Source organism: Schistocerca gregaria, chromosome 4 (assembly GCF_023897955.1).
Source record: "Schistocerca gregaria isolate iqSchGreg1 chromosome 4, iqSchGreg1.2, whole genome shotgun sequence".
NCBI classification, from domain to species: Eukaryota; Metazoa; Arthropoda; class Insecta; order Orthoptera; family Acrididae; genus Schistocerca; species Schistocerca gregaria.
This window is the reverse complement of record NC_064923.1, coordinates 420935077-420954062: the sequence shown is the minus strand read 5'-3', so window position 1 is coordinate 420954062 and position 18986 is coordinate 420935077. Positions and strand designations below refer to the sequence as shown.

Sequence of the window (18986 nt, the reverse complement as noted above, 5' to 3'; positions counted from 1 at the left end):
CATTTGGCAACAAGATGGTGCGCTACCTCACTGGAATAATTGAGTATGCGATTGGTTAGGCGACATTGTACCTGACTGCTGGATTGGCTGCAAGGGGTCAGGTGACAAAGTTTGTTTTGCATAACCTCCACGTTCACACACGAACTGCTGCAATGCGATTTTTACCTTTGGGTGTTCATAAACACTCTTATGTATGTGCCTCTGCTACTAGCTGATGTACCTGACTTTAGAAACAGCATTGTTCGATCAATTGCTCCAGACACACTGATCAAGGCTTGGCAAGAACTCACCTATTCACTCTGTGTGGTGGGTAAGTTAGATTAGATTAGGTTAGATTAGATTAGATTAATACTTGTTCCATAGATCATGAATATGACACTTCATAATGATGTGGAACGTGTCAGGTTAATAAAAGATGTCTGTACAAGATATTACATTACACAAAATATTGCATGACACTAATGTTTAAGTTCGTTTTTTTCCCTCCCTTAATTTATATCTAAAAATTCAGCCAATGAGTAGAAGGAATTGTTATCTAGAAATTCTTTTAATTTATTTTTAAATGTTGGTTGGCTACCTGTCAGGCTTTTGATGCTGTTTGGTAGGTGACCAAAGACTTTTGTGGCAGCATAATTTACCCCTTTCTGTGCCAAAGTCAGATTTAACCCTGCATAGTGAAGATCATCATTTCTCCTGGTATTATAGCTATGCACACTGCTATTACTTTTGAACTGGGTTGGATTAGTAACAACAAATTTCATAAGTGAATATCTATACTGTGAGGATCCCTAGATCCTTAAATAGATGTCTGCAGGATGACCGTGGGTGGGCTCCAGCAATTATTCTGATTACACATTTTTGAGCAATGAATACTTTTCTACTCAACGATGAATTACACCAGAATATGATGCCATACAAAAGCAGTGAATGAAAGTAAGCATAGTAAGCTAATTTAACTGAGATTCTTATCACCAAAATTTGCAATAACCCTAATAGCATACGTAGCTGAACTCAGACGTTTCAGCAGACCATCAATGTGTTGCTTCCAGTTTAACCTCCCATCAATGGACACACCTAAAATTTTTGAAAATTCTACCTTAGCTACAGACTTCTGTTCAAAGTCTATATTTATTACTGGAGTTGTGCCATTTACTGTACGGAACTGTATATACTGTGTTTTATCAAAATTTAAAGAGAGTCCGTTTGCTGAGAACCACTTAATAATTTTGTGAAAAACATCATTTACAATTACATCACTTAGGTCTTGGTTTTTGTATGTTATTACTATACTTGTATCATCAGCAAAAAGAACTACCTTTGCATCTTCATCAATGTGGAATGGTAAGTCATTAATGTATATCAAGAACAGTAAAGGACCTAAGACCGAACCCTGTGGGAGCCCGTACTTGATAGCCCAGCCCCTCCCCCTCCCCCCCAGGTTGAGGAATCAGCTGTTGTTTTAACATTGCATGAACCACTTATTTCAACTTTCTGCATTCTTCAAGTTAAGTATGAATTAAACCATTTGTGCACTGCCCCCCTCAAACCATAATGATTTAGCTTATCTAAATGAATTCCATGATTTACACAATCAAAGGCCTTTGAGAGATCACAAAAAATACCAATGGGTGATGTCCGGTTATTCAGAGCATTTAATATTTGATCAGTGAAAGCATATATAGCATTTTCTGTTGAAAAGCCTTTCTGAAAACCAAACTGACATTTTTTTAGTATTTTATTTTACAAATATGGGAGGCTACTCTTGAATACATTACTTTCTCAAAAATTTTTGATAGAGCTGTCAGAAGAGAGATTGGGCGACAGTTGTTGACATCCGACTTATCCCCCTTTTTATGCAATGGTTTTACAATGGCATATTTCAGTCTATCGGGGAAAACACCCTGCTCCAAAGAACTATTACATACGTGGCTGAGAATCCTACTTATCTGTGCGGAACAAATGTAAAACTACTGCAAAGCATTAAAACCTGTATATTCATTTTGAAACACCTGCACGTAATAGCAGCAGTACCACAATACGCGTGCCACCAGACCAGATGCCACGACAACTCAAACCGGTGAGTTGCACCACCAGACTAAGAGAGGAAGACACCAGTGGCCAGGTCAGCATACTGAGATGCAAGCGCAGCTACAATCAGGGCAAGCAGATCAAATTGTTCTCTACTTCCATGAGGCAGTTATTTAGGCTCACACTCTGGCTCCAAAAGTCAGTTCCAGCACAGTGAGCAGCCTTGAAAAGGTTTCACCAGGACATCATTCACTACAACACAGATGCCTTTCACCAGGACATCACTAAGGGACCAGACTTCATCAATGGAATAGTGCCACACAGGGAGGCCTTGATATACTCTGCTTCACTACTACTGCACCAAATTGAAGTGTTGGAGCTGGTGCCAGTAGTATTTGCACAAATTTAGAAAATTTTCTGATTCTCTTGTCAGGACTTCATCAGCAAAGTATGTCCCCAAGAAATTCTAAATCTTGTGATGCCATTACAACTTTTGTTCATTAACATCTGCCTAAGACTCTGGGCTTTAACTTCTGGTTCCTATTTCATAACTTAACGTGTTCACGTAAATGGGAAACTATGTTACCCTTCAGACTTTAATTTGGTCATACTTTTGAACTTTAACTTTGTGGAACTCTGAAGCTGCTTTTGTTGATGATCACCTCTTTCAAGAAGACCCAAGTTTGTTTCTTTGGAAGTTATTGATTGTGTTATGATAAAGTCAGTGGGATATATACTCTGCTTATAATAAAACTTTTTAATAGTGCATCTGATGTACTTTAATGTGATGTTTCTATTGGGAGAGGATATATATCAGATTACATATCTGACTTTCAGTTACCCCACATTCACTGATGTATAATATATCTGGTTGTTTTTGTATTATCCAATGGATGAAATGTGTAGGGAACCCAACCATGCAGAAAGAACATGCTTAGTCTTGTAACCAAATATTTTTTTCCAATAACCATGACAAGTCCCATTGCAGGAATTCTTCATGTGAGTCATGTCATACAATTAGGAATAACAATCATTTCAGTTCACTAACTGTCAGTCATACTGAACCACATATTTGCAAGTAAGCAGTGTTGAAAATGTGCCTCAAAATAGCATGGATGGAATTTTTGCCATATTAACTGTTGCGGAATATAGGTGGTATGAATACCATCATAAATATGAAAGAATCTTCATCAGCTAATAGAATGAATGAGGATGGATTGACAACAATTAAGATTTCAGTTAAAAGGCTACATACCCAGTGAAAGTTTTCTACAGCAGGTGATGGAAAGGGCATGAGCCACATTGATGAATTGTTTGCCATACTTTTGTACACGGGAAATCACTATTAGTTGAAATTCATAGTCTACTTGTAATATAAAAATATAAATATTTACCTATAGAGGATTGGTGCATGATACACCAATCATGTAATAGAAAACAGTTAGCAGTAGCACCATTCCTCTATGTATAAGTGGTTGCCTGATTCTTATATTACATTTTTTCCATCTAGGAATTTCCATTACTGTCATATAAATATGTTCTATGAACTGAACAGAGGCTCCTACTTCATATATTTCTTGTTCAGTTGCAGATTCAGGAAGCTGATTGTTCTGAGAACTGTATCAACATCATTGTTAAAAGCCACAGTAGCATTTATATTTCAAAGGTCCTAAAAATTACTTATGGCCAATTTAGAATGTATGAAGATTAGTAACTGCTTAAAATACTTATATTTTTCACAGACAGCTTTACACTACTGATGATGATGATGATAATGATGCAGCTTTAAACTACTATCTTGTTGAAGTCAGACATCAGAAAAGTGGTTGTCATCAGCTCTACACGTTTACCTCAAACATCTGTACATCCTTATTCACTGAAAACTGGACAAAAATTTACATGAATGTGCCACTGTTCTGGAGATTGAAGATGTAGTTGTGATTACCAACAACATTGCAGTATTTGAAACTGCAGCCATGGAAAACCACCAAAGGTCATTCCAACTCATTTTCAATACACCACATTACATATGATCACAGCATATTTCATATGGAATAACATAATTTTACACAGTATTAGCAAGATAGGTGACATGTCAGCTGGTTCCCTAACCAAAAGAGTGAGAGGTGGAATGCTTGTGAAGAACTTACTCTATATTAATGGTTAGGTAATGGCTTCCTTGGCAACACAATTGGATTATCTGCCATATATCAAAAACAAAAAGTTAAAAAGGTGTGAAAAGTGGTAATCCCCTTAAGTGAAACTGGTTAGCCTTTAAGCACAATGACCATCTGGGAACACCAATTCTCTTTTGGAATGACTAAGAATTAGACCTACACACTTAAAAGTTAACATGATAATTCTCAAATCATATTCAAATTTACAATCAGCTGAAACACTGACTTAAATAAAACCATCTTGCTGTCTAGGGGTACAATTTTGTAACACAACAGTATAAGATCTCATGCTGCCAACAGCATGATTCCACCTGGTGCTGGCCTACATTTTCTCTTGTGCACTACACTCACTAATCTCAGCCCAACTGATATTCATTTTCCAGTCATTAAACAACACCTTACGAGAAACTGTGTTTGGCACATACAATGAATACTGCTCAAGAGGTTGCAAAGGTAACCAAAAGAACTTACTTAGACAAGAATTTAGCAACTGGTAACTGCTGCATGACTTTTTAATAGGCCTTAGACAAACTGTACTGAAAATAACAAAGTTTTATACAACTGTGGCACAATAAATAATCTGGACAGACAAACAACTAACCAACAACATGTAATATCCTACTGTGGGACAGTGTAAAATATATTTAACATGCGCATAATTACAATCAAATAACAGAAAATTTGGGATGGAATAACAACAAAATGAAATAGGATATACTGATACTCAACACAAAGAGGAGGGATCGAGCACCAGACAGGCACATTAAAAGTACGTTAAAAGTAGACTAAGCTATTGAACACGGTCGTCTTCCAGATATAGAAAAACACACTCCCATTCATATACAAACAACTCGCACACACATGGCCGTGTCGTCTTTGGGCACAAAGGTCTGAATACAGTGGGCAATATCATGGCTGGCTTGGATAGTGGGGGGGGGGGGGGGGGCGGGTGGGGGGGGGGGGGAGGGGGGGCAAAGGGCAAGTGTGGGACTGGAGTTGGGGCAGGGAAAGAGGGGAGAAGAGGAATGAAGGAGAGAAGGTGAAAGGTCTATGCATGTGCAATATTGGGAAGAAGGTATGTGTGAGACTGGAGTGGAAGCAGAAGAGAGGACAGAGACAGATGGGGACAAGGACTAACAAAAAAAGAAACCAAATAGGTCACAGGAAGGAAGCATACGTTGTATGGAGATTTCCATCCTGCACAATTCAGAAAAGCTGTTGGTAGGAAGACTCCAGAGGGCACAGGCTGTGAATCAGTTGTTGGAGTCAAGCACATTGTGTTGGGCATCAAGTTTGCTGACTGTGGTACAGTAGTCTCTTGACCACAGTTTGGCAGTGGCCCTAATACAGAGAGAAAGCTTAATTGTGGTCATTACCAAGTACATGGCAACATTCACAGGTAGCCCTGCCTTCAATGGGGTAGGAGATGCCTGTGACAGGGCTGGAGTAGATGGTAGTGGGAGGATCTATGGGAAAGTCTGGCATCTAGGCCTTTACGGGAATATGAGCCATGAGGCAAGAGGTTTGGAGCAAGCATGGAATAGTGATGGACAAAGATGTTATGTATGTTGAGCAGGTGGCAAAATATCACTGAGGGAAGGATGGGAAGGAGATTGAGGAGGATATTTCTCACTTCCAGGCACGACGTGAAGTAGGCAAAACTCTGGAGAAGAATATGGGTCACCTGGGTACTACTGAGTCACAAGGGGCACTTCTTTGTGGCTGGCCAGTGGGGGGATCGTACGTAACAGGAAAGACATGGATCAGGAGATATGTTTCTTGACAAGGTGAAGAGGGTAATTTCCATCTGTGAAGGTCTCAATGAGATGCTCAGCATACTTTGAAAGGGAATTACTGTGGTCTTCACAGACCGAAATTACTCTCCTTATGCTGTCCAAGAACAGATCTCCTGCACTTTGTCTCCCCAGTCATGTACCAACCCCTGTATAACCACTTACCAGCCATAAAGGAGTGCCACCATTGTGACTGGAGCAACTAGACCATGTTATCTGCCAGGGTTTAGACTAACTCTCATTGTGCACTGAAATGAGCAATATTCTCCCCACCTCCTCCAACAGTAGTACTCTGCAGCCCATTAAAGCTATGCAATATACTTGTCTGACCCTATTCTATCCCTGCTCTCAATCCCTTGTCCCATGGTACAAATTTCAGTAACAGACATTGATGCAAGACCTGCCCACACATCCTCCCAGTACCATCTCTACTACAGTTCTGACACAGGCATCTCCTACACTATCAAAGGCAGGGCTACCTGCAGAAGTGGCCACATGGGCTACCAACATAACTGCAAACACTGTGACCCATTCCACATGGGTATGACCACAAAGAATCTGTCGGACTGCATAAATGCACTTGGAAAATTGCCATACTGTGGCCACGATACAGTTGGACAACCAATTGCTGAGCATGCCACCCAAAAAGGTGTTCTTGAGTTCAGCACCTGCTCCACAACTTGTATGATCTGTATTGTGGCTACCGACACTGGCTTGACTGTGAGCCCCAACCTTCACTAATCCCTATTCACACCACCTTCCTTGCTCCCACTACAGCCTCACACATGCCTTCTGTCCCCTCAAAACCCTCCCCCCCCCCTCCCCCCTCCTGTCATGGATCTACATAAACCTTCCTGCTTCTCTCTTCTCCACTTCCTCCCTACTTGCAGCACAACTTCCCAATGTTGCAACCAGCAGCCCAACATCTTACACCTGCCACATCTCTGCACACATGCGCCCGCACACATGCACGCAAACGCACACACGCACACACGCACACACACACACACACACACACACACACACACACACACACACACACACACACACGCACACACACGCACAGGCAGCACTACAGCATCTTTCCCCACTCTACCCCACCCTCCTTGTCTTATGCCTGTTCTGTATCACCAATACCCACGACAATCAAGATCACTGCCCCTTGCAGTCAGGCTTTAGTGCCCACAGACAACAGGGTGATGTGTTTGTGAGCTGTGTGTGTTTGAAGGTACATGTGTGCTGGAATCAAACAATGAAAAATCCAGGATGTGTGTGTGTGTGTGTGTGTGTGTGTGTGTGTGTGTGTGTGTGTGTGTGTGTGTGTTCAAAAATGGTTCAAATGGCTCTGAGCACTATGGGACTTTAACATCTGTGGTCATCAGTCCCCTAGAACTTAGAACTACGTAAACCTAACTAACCTAAGGACATCACACACATCCATGCCCGAGACAGGATTCGAAACTGCGACCATAGCGGTCACGCGGTCCCAGACTGAAGTTCCTAGAACCGTACAGCCACACTGGCTGGTGTGTGTGTGTGTTTGTTCTTCCACATCTGAAGGAGGACTCTGTCCAATAGCTTTTTAATGCTCTTTTAACTATGTCTGTCTGCTATAAAATGCTTCCTGCATGTGGTGAGCAACACTCTGTACTACTTCATATTCCTCCATGGAAGTACTTGTTACATAATTTATTTCACTCCTTTCAATACCACTCCTCCATAATCCTAGCGCTGAAAACTGGTTTTCCAACATATACTCGACTTTCAGATACATCTATCGACAATTTATGCTAATTTTCAGGGTTTCAATTTTTGTGACTAACTTTTGATCACATCTGTATCTATTCTAACACCCACCAGTCCACTTTTTGGAATGTTTTTCCTTCTCTTCAAAATCTTTTCCTCTTTTCCTTTCTTTTTACTACCTCCCATCTTTCTGTTTTTGTTGTTGTTGTTGAAGATTTTTTAGAAACTCTGAAAGTAAAAGTTTCGACTTGTCTTTTTATTTATATGGCTGTCAGCCCAGCAGAAGTGCCTCCTGTCTTGCTGCTTGGAAAGTAGGTACTCTTCATTTGTTTCAAGTGTCACCAATATTCATTTATGACTTTCAATTTGAATAAAATTCTGTGTCTAAGTTTAACAGAGGAGGTTTGATGACAGCAGGAAGACATGAATGCAGTGTGTATGAAGAACGAAAGTCACAAAATCAAGTCACTACATGGTAAGACATTTGAAATCTTGAAACTGCACTACATAAAACAGAAATTATGACAATAAGTTCACATTTCCAAATCCTTTCTATATCATTATTGGTCTTCTGTGAAGGATTATTTAACAAAGGCAACAACAATAACTAAGATGATATATGCTATATTTTTCTAATAAAAAAATAGGGGGTTGGCATAGATTTCTTGAAGTTATGAAATAGTTCATGCCAAAAATTATTTACATTTCATTAATTTGAAGCAAACATTAGAACAGTTTTCTGTAAACAGTGCTGCACAGCTTCAACATATTTAAAGAATGACATCATGTAGCTGCCAAAAGCTGCTCCAATGTATATTTATACACACACACAACTGATTTTGGTTAAGTTGTTGATTAACACCCCATCAGGTTAAAGCAAGGTTCCCTGCCATCAAATACATAACAGTCTTCAGCTGCAACATGTATCACATACATATGCACCTGTTACATTATATAATTTTCATCAGTCACCAAGTGCAAAAATCGACATATCACTGCAGTGTTTAGTAAACTGTCTAGAGATTGTACGATGAACGTTGTAAATGTACTGTACATTTTTGTACCTGGCGAATGATGAAAAATGTATAAGATAATAGATGCATGTACATCTGACAGGTGCTGCAGCTGAAAACAATTATATATTTGATAACAAGGAATCTTACTTTAACCTGATGTGGTGTTAAACCATAACTTGGCAGTTTAAGCAGAATTGGTTGTGCATGACTTAACAAATATGCAACAACTTTTGGTCATTTCATGATTCCATTCTTTAGAAACACTGGAAAGTGCAATGTTTGCTGAATGATTTATTACATGTATTGAAGTCAAAATACAGGCAGTAACATACAAGAGGCACAACAAGTTTTGCAATACAGTAAAATCCAGTGTAGTGGCACACTACACACCAAAGACCTGTTTATACCTACCTGTTTCTTTGTTGTTATTGAGAGTTGGTTTCAAATCTCTGTTACACATATCAGATTGCTTACAACATTCTACGACAAAAGTGTCATTAAGTTTGTTGGAGTAATGACAAGCGATGGGATTTTCAGGAGGAAAATTACTATCCAGGCACCTGTCATAGATACAACACACAAAAGACAACACAGATTAGTTGTATATCAAAAAAAATCATGCATTTATCAAAGTGTAGTCAGCCAAGGTTTACGGGGAATAGCCAGTTCAGAAAAACTCAATTCTTTAAAACACAATACTGCAAATTCAATATTAGAATTACACACACGAAGGAATCAGCAGACTGTTAATTATAAATACCAAGGAAATAAAACAACTTTATTTTAAAAACTACACAGGAAACAAAATAAATGCATAGTTCATAAACTTCTAATTCATATGATAATCAGTAAAGATTCATACATCATTAAAATTTCAGGCTTTGGATTACACATAGCTAGTGGGAGGATAGGTCAAAAAAATTGTGATTTGGTAAAATTGAAATATGACAAAATGCATGAAATTAAGGTAACAAGTAAATGAATAGTAGAGGAGTTGAGTTGAGTGGTGCGCACACACACACACACACACACACACACACACACACACACACACACACACACACACACCTGAAAAGCCACATTGTGCTAACTGAACATACAAAGCTGGGATAGTACTTCTGCAGGCTGACCGAGTTATAGGATTGGTTGGATATAGAGGGCGAGGGGACAAAGCAAGCGGCCATTGGGAAGAAGGATTGACCAAGAGTACCTGATGGCTCAGGTGCAAATGACTAATGTTTGGGCCCCAATGTAGAGTGAAGGAGAGTGAGGACTAAGAGGATAAAGGATGCATTCGAAGGATACCTTCTGTCTACATAGTTCAGAAAACCTGATGCTAGGAGGAGGGGAAGGTGGAGGGAGAGGAGGAGAGGGAGGGGAGGAGAAGACCCAGACAGCCCAGGTTGTGAAGCAGCCACTGAAACAGAGGATGTTGTGCTCAGCACCTTGTTCCACAACTGGGTGGTCAATTCTTCTCTTGGCCACAATTTGGCAGTGGCCATTCATTAGGATGTACAGTTGGTTGGTGGTCATGCCCACATAAAATACAGTGCAGAAATTGCAGCAGAGTTGGTATATGACATGACTGCTTTCAAAGGTGGTTCTGCCTCTCATTGGGCAGGATATGCTTGTGACATGACCTCAGTGGGTGAATCAGACAGGTCTCGCGCTTGGGTCTTCCACAGGGAGATGAGACATATAGGAAGGGATTTAGGGCAGGTGTGACATAGAAGCCATCTCATATACCAAACCTGCTGCAGAATATCTGCATAGTATTTTAAGTGGATGTGACCACCAACTAACTGTCCACCTGAATGAATAGCCACTACCAAACTGTGGCCAAAAGCAAACTTGATCCAGTAGCAGGACACACTGCTGAACATACAGCACTCCATTTCAATGGCCACTTCACAACCCATGCCACACATTCTTTCCCATAATACTTTTGACCACAATCTCTGTTAACTCACTACACCACTCAGCTTCACCCTGCGCCAGGACTCAAACTTCACTCAACCTAGGACTCAAACTTCACTCAACCTGCACCCACACACTCTTTCTCACAGTCTCCACTTCCTCTGTTCTGTCAACTCTTCCCAATCTACTACTCCTTATCATCGTCATCTACATCACTATGATGGTGCTGGTGTGCTGGATTCCTATCCTGTGCACCTTCTGCATCTTACTTCTGCATTCCTATCTTGTGTCCAAGGGGCCTCTCCCCAAGCTATAATCCACCATTCCTCAACCTTCCCTCCTACTACCTGTCTTTCACCCTTCTGCGGCCACTTTTCTCAACACAACCCCTCACCCCAGTCTACCTGCAGAACTGCAGTCATGGCGTTGAGTATCTAGTCAGCACAATATAGCTATACAGGTGTTTGGGAGGGGGGGAAAGGGGGGGGGGGGGGGGAGGCAGGAAACACACATGCCCGGTCTAGCTCAAAAAAGATTTGTCTGAAAGCTGGCAAATGTTTCAGTCTTGTTTATGTGCATGTCAATAGCTGAATGCCTCTACTATTTGATGGTTTGTTAGTTTGACTTCTTAATTATTGGCCTCTCAGAACTTTCCATACCATATTTATGGTACCACCATCTGAAACTATTCCATTATTCCTACTGAACACTATATTGATGAATTTCTTTTTTCTCTCTCATTTTGTTTCCATTCATCTGTCATTTTACTGAATTTACAAGTTGTTTATACTGTTTCATACTCTCAGAATGTCTCTTTACAGAGCCCTGTACCCCTAACAACAGGAAAAACATTGTTTTAAGTTGCAAGTTTAACATCACAGGACATGGTGATGGTTGCACTTAATGAAAAATTGTCAAGTGTAGACAACTATAATACTAATGCTGCCAGGAACTATTTTGCACCTTTTGTTAATACAGGGTTTTCATACACCCTGGCTGATTTGGATATAATAGGAGTTTCCCAATGTTTTAGTACTAGTCTTTGTTGTTAAAGTATTCTAATAATTTAAAGAATAGCATTTAAAGAGTAACACAGCCTGTGTGTTTTAAGGAAAGACTCATAACAGTCACACATTTTTTCATGCATTGAAATTGTGTAATTATGCATTCACACAATCTGTTAAGAATTTCTTTCTGTTTCCATTGTTTTCAAAGATGCACTGACACAAAAAATTGAACTAATGATACTATTACCAAAAATGGGAAATGTAGCATTACATGAATTACCTCCAACTTGTTCTACTTCTTCTGTAATAATTCAGGAGCATATTTTACAGCTAGTAAACAAGAAATTGTTGAACTCTCTCTGCAAATAAGTTTATTTTCTTCATTTCAGAAGATGATGAGAAGTCTCTTTTACTATTCATACATTCAAGTATGACACATCACTGTGTGACTGTACAGCTCAGATACCAAAATAATTCTCTACTCATGATTAGATCAAGATCGTATACAAGACATCAAAGCCCTATATTAAAAAGGTACCACTTCATAGGGGCTGTTTCTTTTCTCTTTCAGTTATGACAAAGTGTGCAAAGAAGATGAATCATGTTCATTTAATATTTAATCTGCATTTATATACACTGACCAGTTTAAAACACATATATTATTAAATGGGGCAGAAGTATAATTAACATTTAAAAGAGTGGTTATACTTCACAAGAAACTAAACTGACTGTGATAAAAAATGTAAATACAGTGATACTGTTGAACCTACAGATAGTTTTTCCACTGTGTTCAGATATTCTGTAAGCTGAATGCCATGGATAGAAGCCAAATGTGTATAGCATCTATGTTTCAAATCTGATACTCCATTTTAACATAATTCATAAAACATTTCACTTAAATTCACTTGACCACCAGTTACTTATCCTTCAACATGTAATTACAAGGAGTGTACGTCAGACTTTAATGCCCCATAAATGCTGAAGCTTTTATGAAGCAAAATTTCATTTATACAATGACAGTGGTGAAAACAGCCATGCCACTACTAGAGCATTGGTCTTATGTGACTTAAGGAAACTATAAGGACGATAAGTCAAGCAGAATGAATGGGAGTTTGAATTTCACTTTTCCCACACAGAATTTCAGAGCCTTGAATATTAAGCCTTAAGTACTATGTTACGCTGACTGAAACATAATTACAATAACTGATCTAATTATCCCGAGATTGCAATGGAATTGCAAATAATTTTCATTTTATTAATTGCAAACCTAATAGATCCCTACATCCCTGTTTTATCACTCCAAAAAAAATTAGAAATCATTTCTATTCTTTTTTGCAGAGATTTTTTATCATGGTATAATGGTGTTACATCTATAAACATCACAAACATTTTCATAAAACCTCTCCAAAAACAGTTATTTTTCAATTGCCATCACTTCTTCGCCTTTACTTAGATTTGCTGTCTGTAGCTTAGGAATAATGTTATAATTTTTGAACAATTTATCCAGGTGAAACAAAATTAATATTTACTTGTGTGTATTCCAAATAATAAGTGAACCATTGAATACGTTTTATTTATTTACCACCTTTTAGTTCCTCTTTGCCTGATAAGAGATGGGTGCAATGAATTTTACTATATTTATAATCTTGCATGCTATTACAATCGCAAAGCACTGACTTCCTAAGTCTGCCTGTAAATCCAATGTGTAACAGTAGGCTGTAACTTGACTATAAAACTTGACTTGCATGTTCAACACAGCACAGCGTTTTCGTTACTCCAGGTGAGACTGGAAATCTGATGAAGATAGCATCTGGAATTCTGCACACTTCACCTGAGGAATACTTAAACCTATAACACACAACATTCATTCCTCACAAATCAGTCACAGTCATCTATAAATTTATTTATTTCTGCTTTGTTATTAAAGAGATATTTTAATTTCATGTATCATATTGATGTAGAATCTGGTAAATAAAACCTGTATGTGATTACAAAGTCTTTTGTGACAGCAACCTTTAAATTAAAGTTCTTGGTTCATAATTTATGTCAAATCAGAGTTAAAATTCAAGCTTTGAAGAACCATTAATACTGTCCTCAATGTCAGGAAAGCAAACTCCAAGTTTTTATCCCAGACACACCCCTATATTGATTTAGGCTTTTATAACCATTAGCACAAGTTTTCCAGCTACCAGTCCTAAGATTTCCACAAGAAGGTTGAATTAAAGTCAATCACCATAACTACAATAAGTTCATTCACCCCTTCAGTTACCAGTTACAACAGTGATATGGGAATTAGGTTTCTAACAGCGGTATTGTGCCGTTTGTGTTGTTTTCTCGATCTCTACTCCATCTGATGGCTGCATTCTATTAATGTGAGGTGTGTGCTGACAAATTCTAGTGTTGCCAAATAATATTTCATCAGTAGGCATGACTATGTTCTGCAATGGCAGATTTCTCAAACTTGCTTTTTATATTGTCAGTATGTTCTCTCCAAGTGTTTATCAATAATGCAATCTTTCTTCTAAAGTAATTCTGCCAAATACTGAAAACCCTAAGACACACTGTTCCAATGCTGCCACAATGGGCATGGGAGAGCCAGTGAGCACCCTCCAGTTCAACTGTGAGTAGGAGCAGGTGGTGTAGGCAACCTGCCAGACGGCCCGACCGCATGCAGTCTGCACAAGTGTGACCTGCTTGTCCACTCCTGGCCATCGGAGCTACAAGGCTGATCATGTGTCAGTCATTTGTACACCCCTGCTTGCCCTGTGACCGTGCTCACCCTCCTGCTCTGCAGCAGGTGTGAGAGTTGGAACAGCCTGCCCTAAGGACAGTTAGGCATTGGTCATCTTTGACTCATTGTAATTTACCCTTGATTTATGGAGGTGAGCTAAAGACTGATTTATCCCGTGCCCTCCCAATAACCACTCAATCTTTCTGGAGGCTGCTCCAAGGAACAACAGATGCAATTAATTTCTTGTCTTCGTTTTTCCATGGTTTCAATATGCATTTAGTATGCAAAGCAGATATGATTTCATAGGACTTCATACTTTTTTCTGAAGAGTCTTTCAAAGTATTTTAGCTAAGCCCATAGATTTTGTCTCACTAAGATAACCATAACCATGTTTTCTGAAGTACTGAAAATGAGGTTGTTCTGTGCTGAATGGAGGAAGCTACATGCATTTAAATGTAGAATGGTATGAGTCGCCTTCCTTTAGACCATATGACATCAGCTCTGTCTCTCCTAACTCAATTTCCATAGTGAACATCATTTCTGGATAATACAACCCACCTGTTTAGAGGACATGTGTAATGCTTTGGTACCATGGGAGAAACAATAGATGATGTCAGTTATATCTGTAAACCCAGTTTGGTCATAAAGAAGCCATATTTGAGGCCTTGCTCTAGCATAATCCCATATCAAGCAAAATATCAGGTGCTGAATGGAACAGCAATATAACACTCAATAACACCAGCACTGTATAATTTTTTATGAAAAACTTTGAACACACATTCCTGATTATGGCCTATGTTATGAGTACTTTACATTATCAAAACCTGTAAGTCTTCACCCTCCACAGCTTTACGTTAATGATGGAATGAAATAACATATGATTAAATACCAAAACCAATCTGTAACTTAATTAATATTAATCTAAATGGAAGAAATGGATTGAGAAATTTAATTTCTGGACAGAAACTTGTACTAAACAAGTATTAACTTTCTTGATAGATTGAAACAGTGTTCCTAACAGGCCTCAAACCTAAATGTTCATTTTTAGTCAGCATGAACTCGGACAGATGATTGTTGCCCATAAGATTAAACTCCTGGATTTTTATCTTGGTCTGGTACATATTTTTAATTAATGAAGAAAAAATTAGTAATTCTGTCACAACTGCAATCAAATGGCAGTGAAAAACTAGCTGCTCACTGCAGACAAACACGGTGTTGTGTAAAACAATTTAGTTCCATCACACTTAAAGATAATTTGCTCGTCTGGAGTAAGCCATGATATGGCAGCCACAATTTCTTTCTTTCTTGTATATCTGTGATGCTACAAATAGATTAAATTGTTAAGTCATCTTCTTCTTAAGGAAAAATTTCCACTTGTATTTGAGCAACTAATGGGAATTAACACAAAATTTAAATTTAGATCACAAGACAAATTTCAAATCCCAACAATATCTCGAGCAGCTACTTCTGGTCCCATACACTACCATTTCTCATAGCTCACCACTTCAAAACTAATTTATAAGGAAGATCCTTATCAGCAGTCTAATAATGAAGTGAGCTAGTGAGCATGGGAATGGAACAGGGCTGTGAGGAAGTAGTCAAGTTTCTGTAAAACTACACGGCAAATTTTATGATGATGTGGGTGACTGACAAGGCAAATTATACGATGATGTGAATGTAGTGCTCCAGGCAGATATAGATTTAAAGACAATGCTCATTCCAGGCATCAGCTAGGTCACTGTCAACCTAGACAAAAATGCAAAGCATTAGGTTGTTGTTGTTGTTGTTGTTGTTGTTGTTGTGGGCTCCAGTCCAGAGACTGGTTTGATGCAGCTCTCCTTGCTACTCTATCCTGTGCAAGCTTCTTAGCATTATAGCACATTCACTTGTTTTCAAAGACACTCATTTTAAAATTTATATAGTGTTCCCTAGAGAAAAAAAGAGGCAGTAATTAATAGCCTCATAAGGCCATCGACATTGGGTAACACTGCAGATGAAGACACAGCTAAGTCATCTTCTTTCACATTTTTATTTCGGATTTGGGGATGAACCTTTGTATGCAACCACATAAATTTCATCCATATTTGCAATAAAAGCTGAACAAATGATACAACCCTGTTGACATCATTGTAAGAAAGCTATTTACACAATAACAAAAATGAACATACATTGGTATTACTGTGTTAGTGACCGACACATTAATTCATTCTGGTTGCCAGACTTAGATTTCAAAACTGTATTGTCGACTGAAGTGATCTTGGATAACTATGAACATCTACATGGCAACAACTGGATTACAATTTAATCAACAAATCCTCAGACATAACTAAACAACACTCATGTAGCATAGCACTGCTTCTTTTTGTATACCCATGTTTGAGCTAGCAAACCATTGAGTAATAAAGGAATTTCTAGTTAACAACATATGTCAGGTTTAACAACAGGAGTAATTTATTTATGCTCCATGGGTGTGACACATGCAAACTGTAATTTTTTTTTACATAAACTTGCCTCTCCCTGGCATTTTGTTTCAAAAATGAATCCTTTGCTGTGGTACAATGTGTCACTTCCTCACTCTGCTTGACTACAAATAAAACAATGATTTTTTTAAATTTTTATTTTAAGTTAATCAGTTTTGACACCGTATATGAAATGTAAAAGAGTAAATTAAACTGCAAGACAAAATACTTTAGAATGTACAATTATGAAATGCCTTAATATTCTCTGAATGATGAGACAATATTATGGGAATCGTAAAGCAGATAAAGAGTGCTATGAGATATTTATCCTTATTTTTGAGTATAATCTATTAGCATTCTCCATTTTACTTATCTAAAACAACTGTTTCAGACACCCCTTTTGTACAGTTCCCCTAGATTTTTCTTGATAGAACATATGGAAAATCTCAGTCTTCAGTTACAGTGATCAAAGAATGCATTATAATCAGGAGAGTCAACATCAGTATTTATCTTTTGCTTCCTGTTCCAACCCATTATCTGTCGCTGTCAGTAACATCAAAGTAAAATGGTTCTGTAGCCAATCATGACATAATTCTTCAGGAAAACAAAAAAGGAGTAATTCTGGATTTTTTTTTTTTGCCAAATAGAAAGCAAAACTTCAAGTACTGCAGAAAAATTATTTATCGATTTATTGCATCATCACAAAGTCATAACACAACATACATGTGACTCTATGAAGGCACAATTATTTTAATAGTTTATTATGGGTGTTCCATCAGTCCATTACTCTACAGATCTTTATAGAATTGAAAAAATAATAACATTCACCTTGGTACAATAGTTTAAATAAGCAATATGTCAATTTACATAATGAGAGGACAAAAAATTTCTTTGTCATATTTAAACACATCTCCTTCTTTCTATAGTTAAGACAGTAACATCCAAATACTTCCCCCTAATCTAAAAAAGTAAATATGATTAATTTCAATCAACTTATAAAGCACGTATGACTACTAAAGGACCTTAACCAAGTTGTAAAATGTACATCATAATCATCACCTCATCATCAAAATCATCACTGTCACATGAGTTGATGAATATTTTGACAAATAACTGCCCATTATGCTACAATTAAGTAAGGACAACAATGGCATCAAAAGTACACTATAAGATTACTACGCTAGCATTTCCTTGTTACATTAGCTTTCCTGAGAGTATTTGCCAAGCATAAAGGACCATCAACTAGATTAAGTATTTATAGTCTCTTGTACAGCATATAAGAAACACCACTTTCTTCTCATTTTTCTTTTTGGATCATGAATATTTGCTCTGCCTATCCTCTAAATAAAGCAGAATATAACCGCATTTGATGACTAAATGACAAAATTGATGACACCAAGTATGTACCTAATAATTTTAATAAATCCAAGAAAGTGTTGCAATAATTTTAAGTAGACATATTTCTCAGTAATTAGCATGATAAATATGACACTTTAGTTTCATAACTATATCACTTATTGTCAACATGTACTGAAGTCCATGACAAATACTGAAGTCTATTCATATACACTCATTTACAAAATAACTCAACTATTAGATGCCTGTTTAAAACTAGAAGAATAAAAGCAATGCAACTGCACCAGAATACAATTAAATGAATGTAGGATGACTCTGACATTTGTAAATGTTCATACCAAATATACAGAGCTCTGTGTAGCAGCACAATTCACAGTTTGTAAAATAATTATATATAATTTAATACCACATTTCTCAAAGATCTATGAATAGCAGCAAACTAAACACCAATATATTTCATTCTATCACTCTGTGTAAGTGTTTCACATGAAGAACTGTTCACATTGTCATGAAACCAGCCACTCAGAGGCAAAAACTGTATCAAGTTAGAGGCAATTACAATGTAAACACACAAAGCTGCTACAAACACACTACTCATTTGGTTATTAACATAAATCTACGATATCCAAACAGGTAGTCTGCTACTTGTTAGTGTACACCACACAACGTCACATGGCGAACTGGAGCACAAGATGTTAGACAGCAAGCTGGGGCACTGATGACTATCATGTCGTCCATGTGGGAGAGTGCGGGGGA

At 38.0% G+C, this 18986-nt stretch overlaps 1 protein-coding gene across 2 annotated transcripts in view; it reads right to left on the bottom strand.

Annotated features, from left to right (window-relative positions):
- LOC126268105 (TGF-beta receptor type-1) overlaps positions 1-18986 on the bottom strand; it is a 197861-nt gene that overhangs the window by 107470 nt on the left and 71405 nt on the right. For both annotated transcript variants that reach the window (XM_049973616.1, XM_049973617.1), the window contains exon 3: positions 9172-9320. In XM_049973616.1, coding sequence (XP_049829573.1) covers positions 9172-9320 — 149 coding nt within the window. The remainder of the gene's footprint in view (positions 1-9171; positions 9321-18986) is intronic.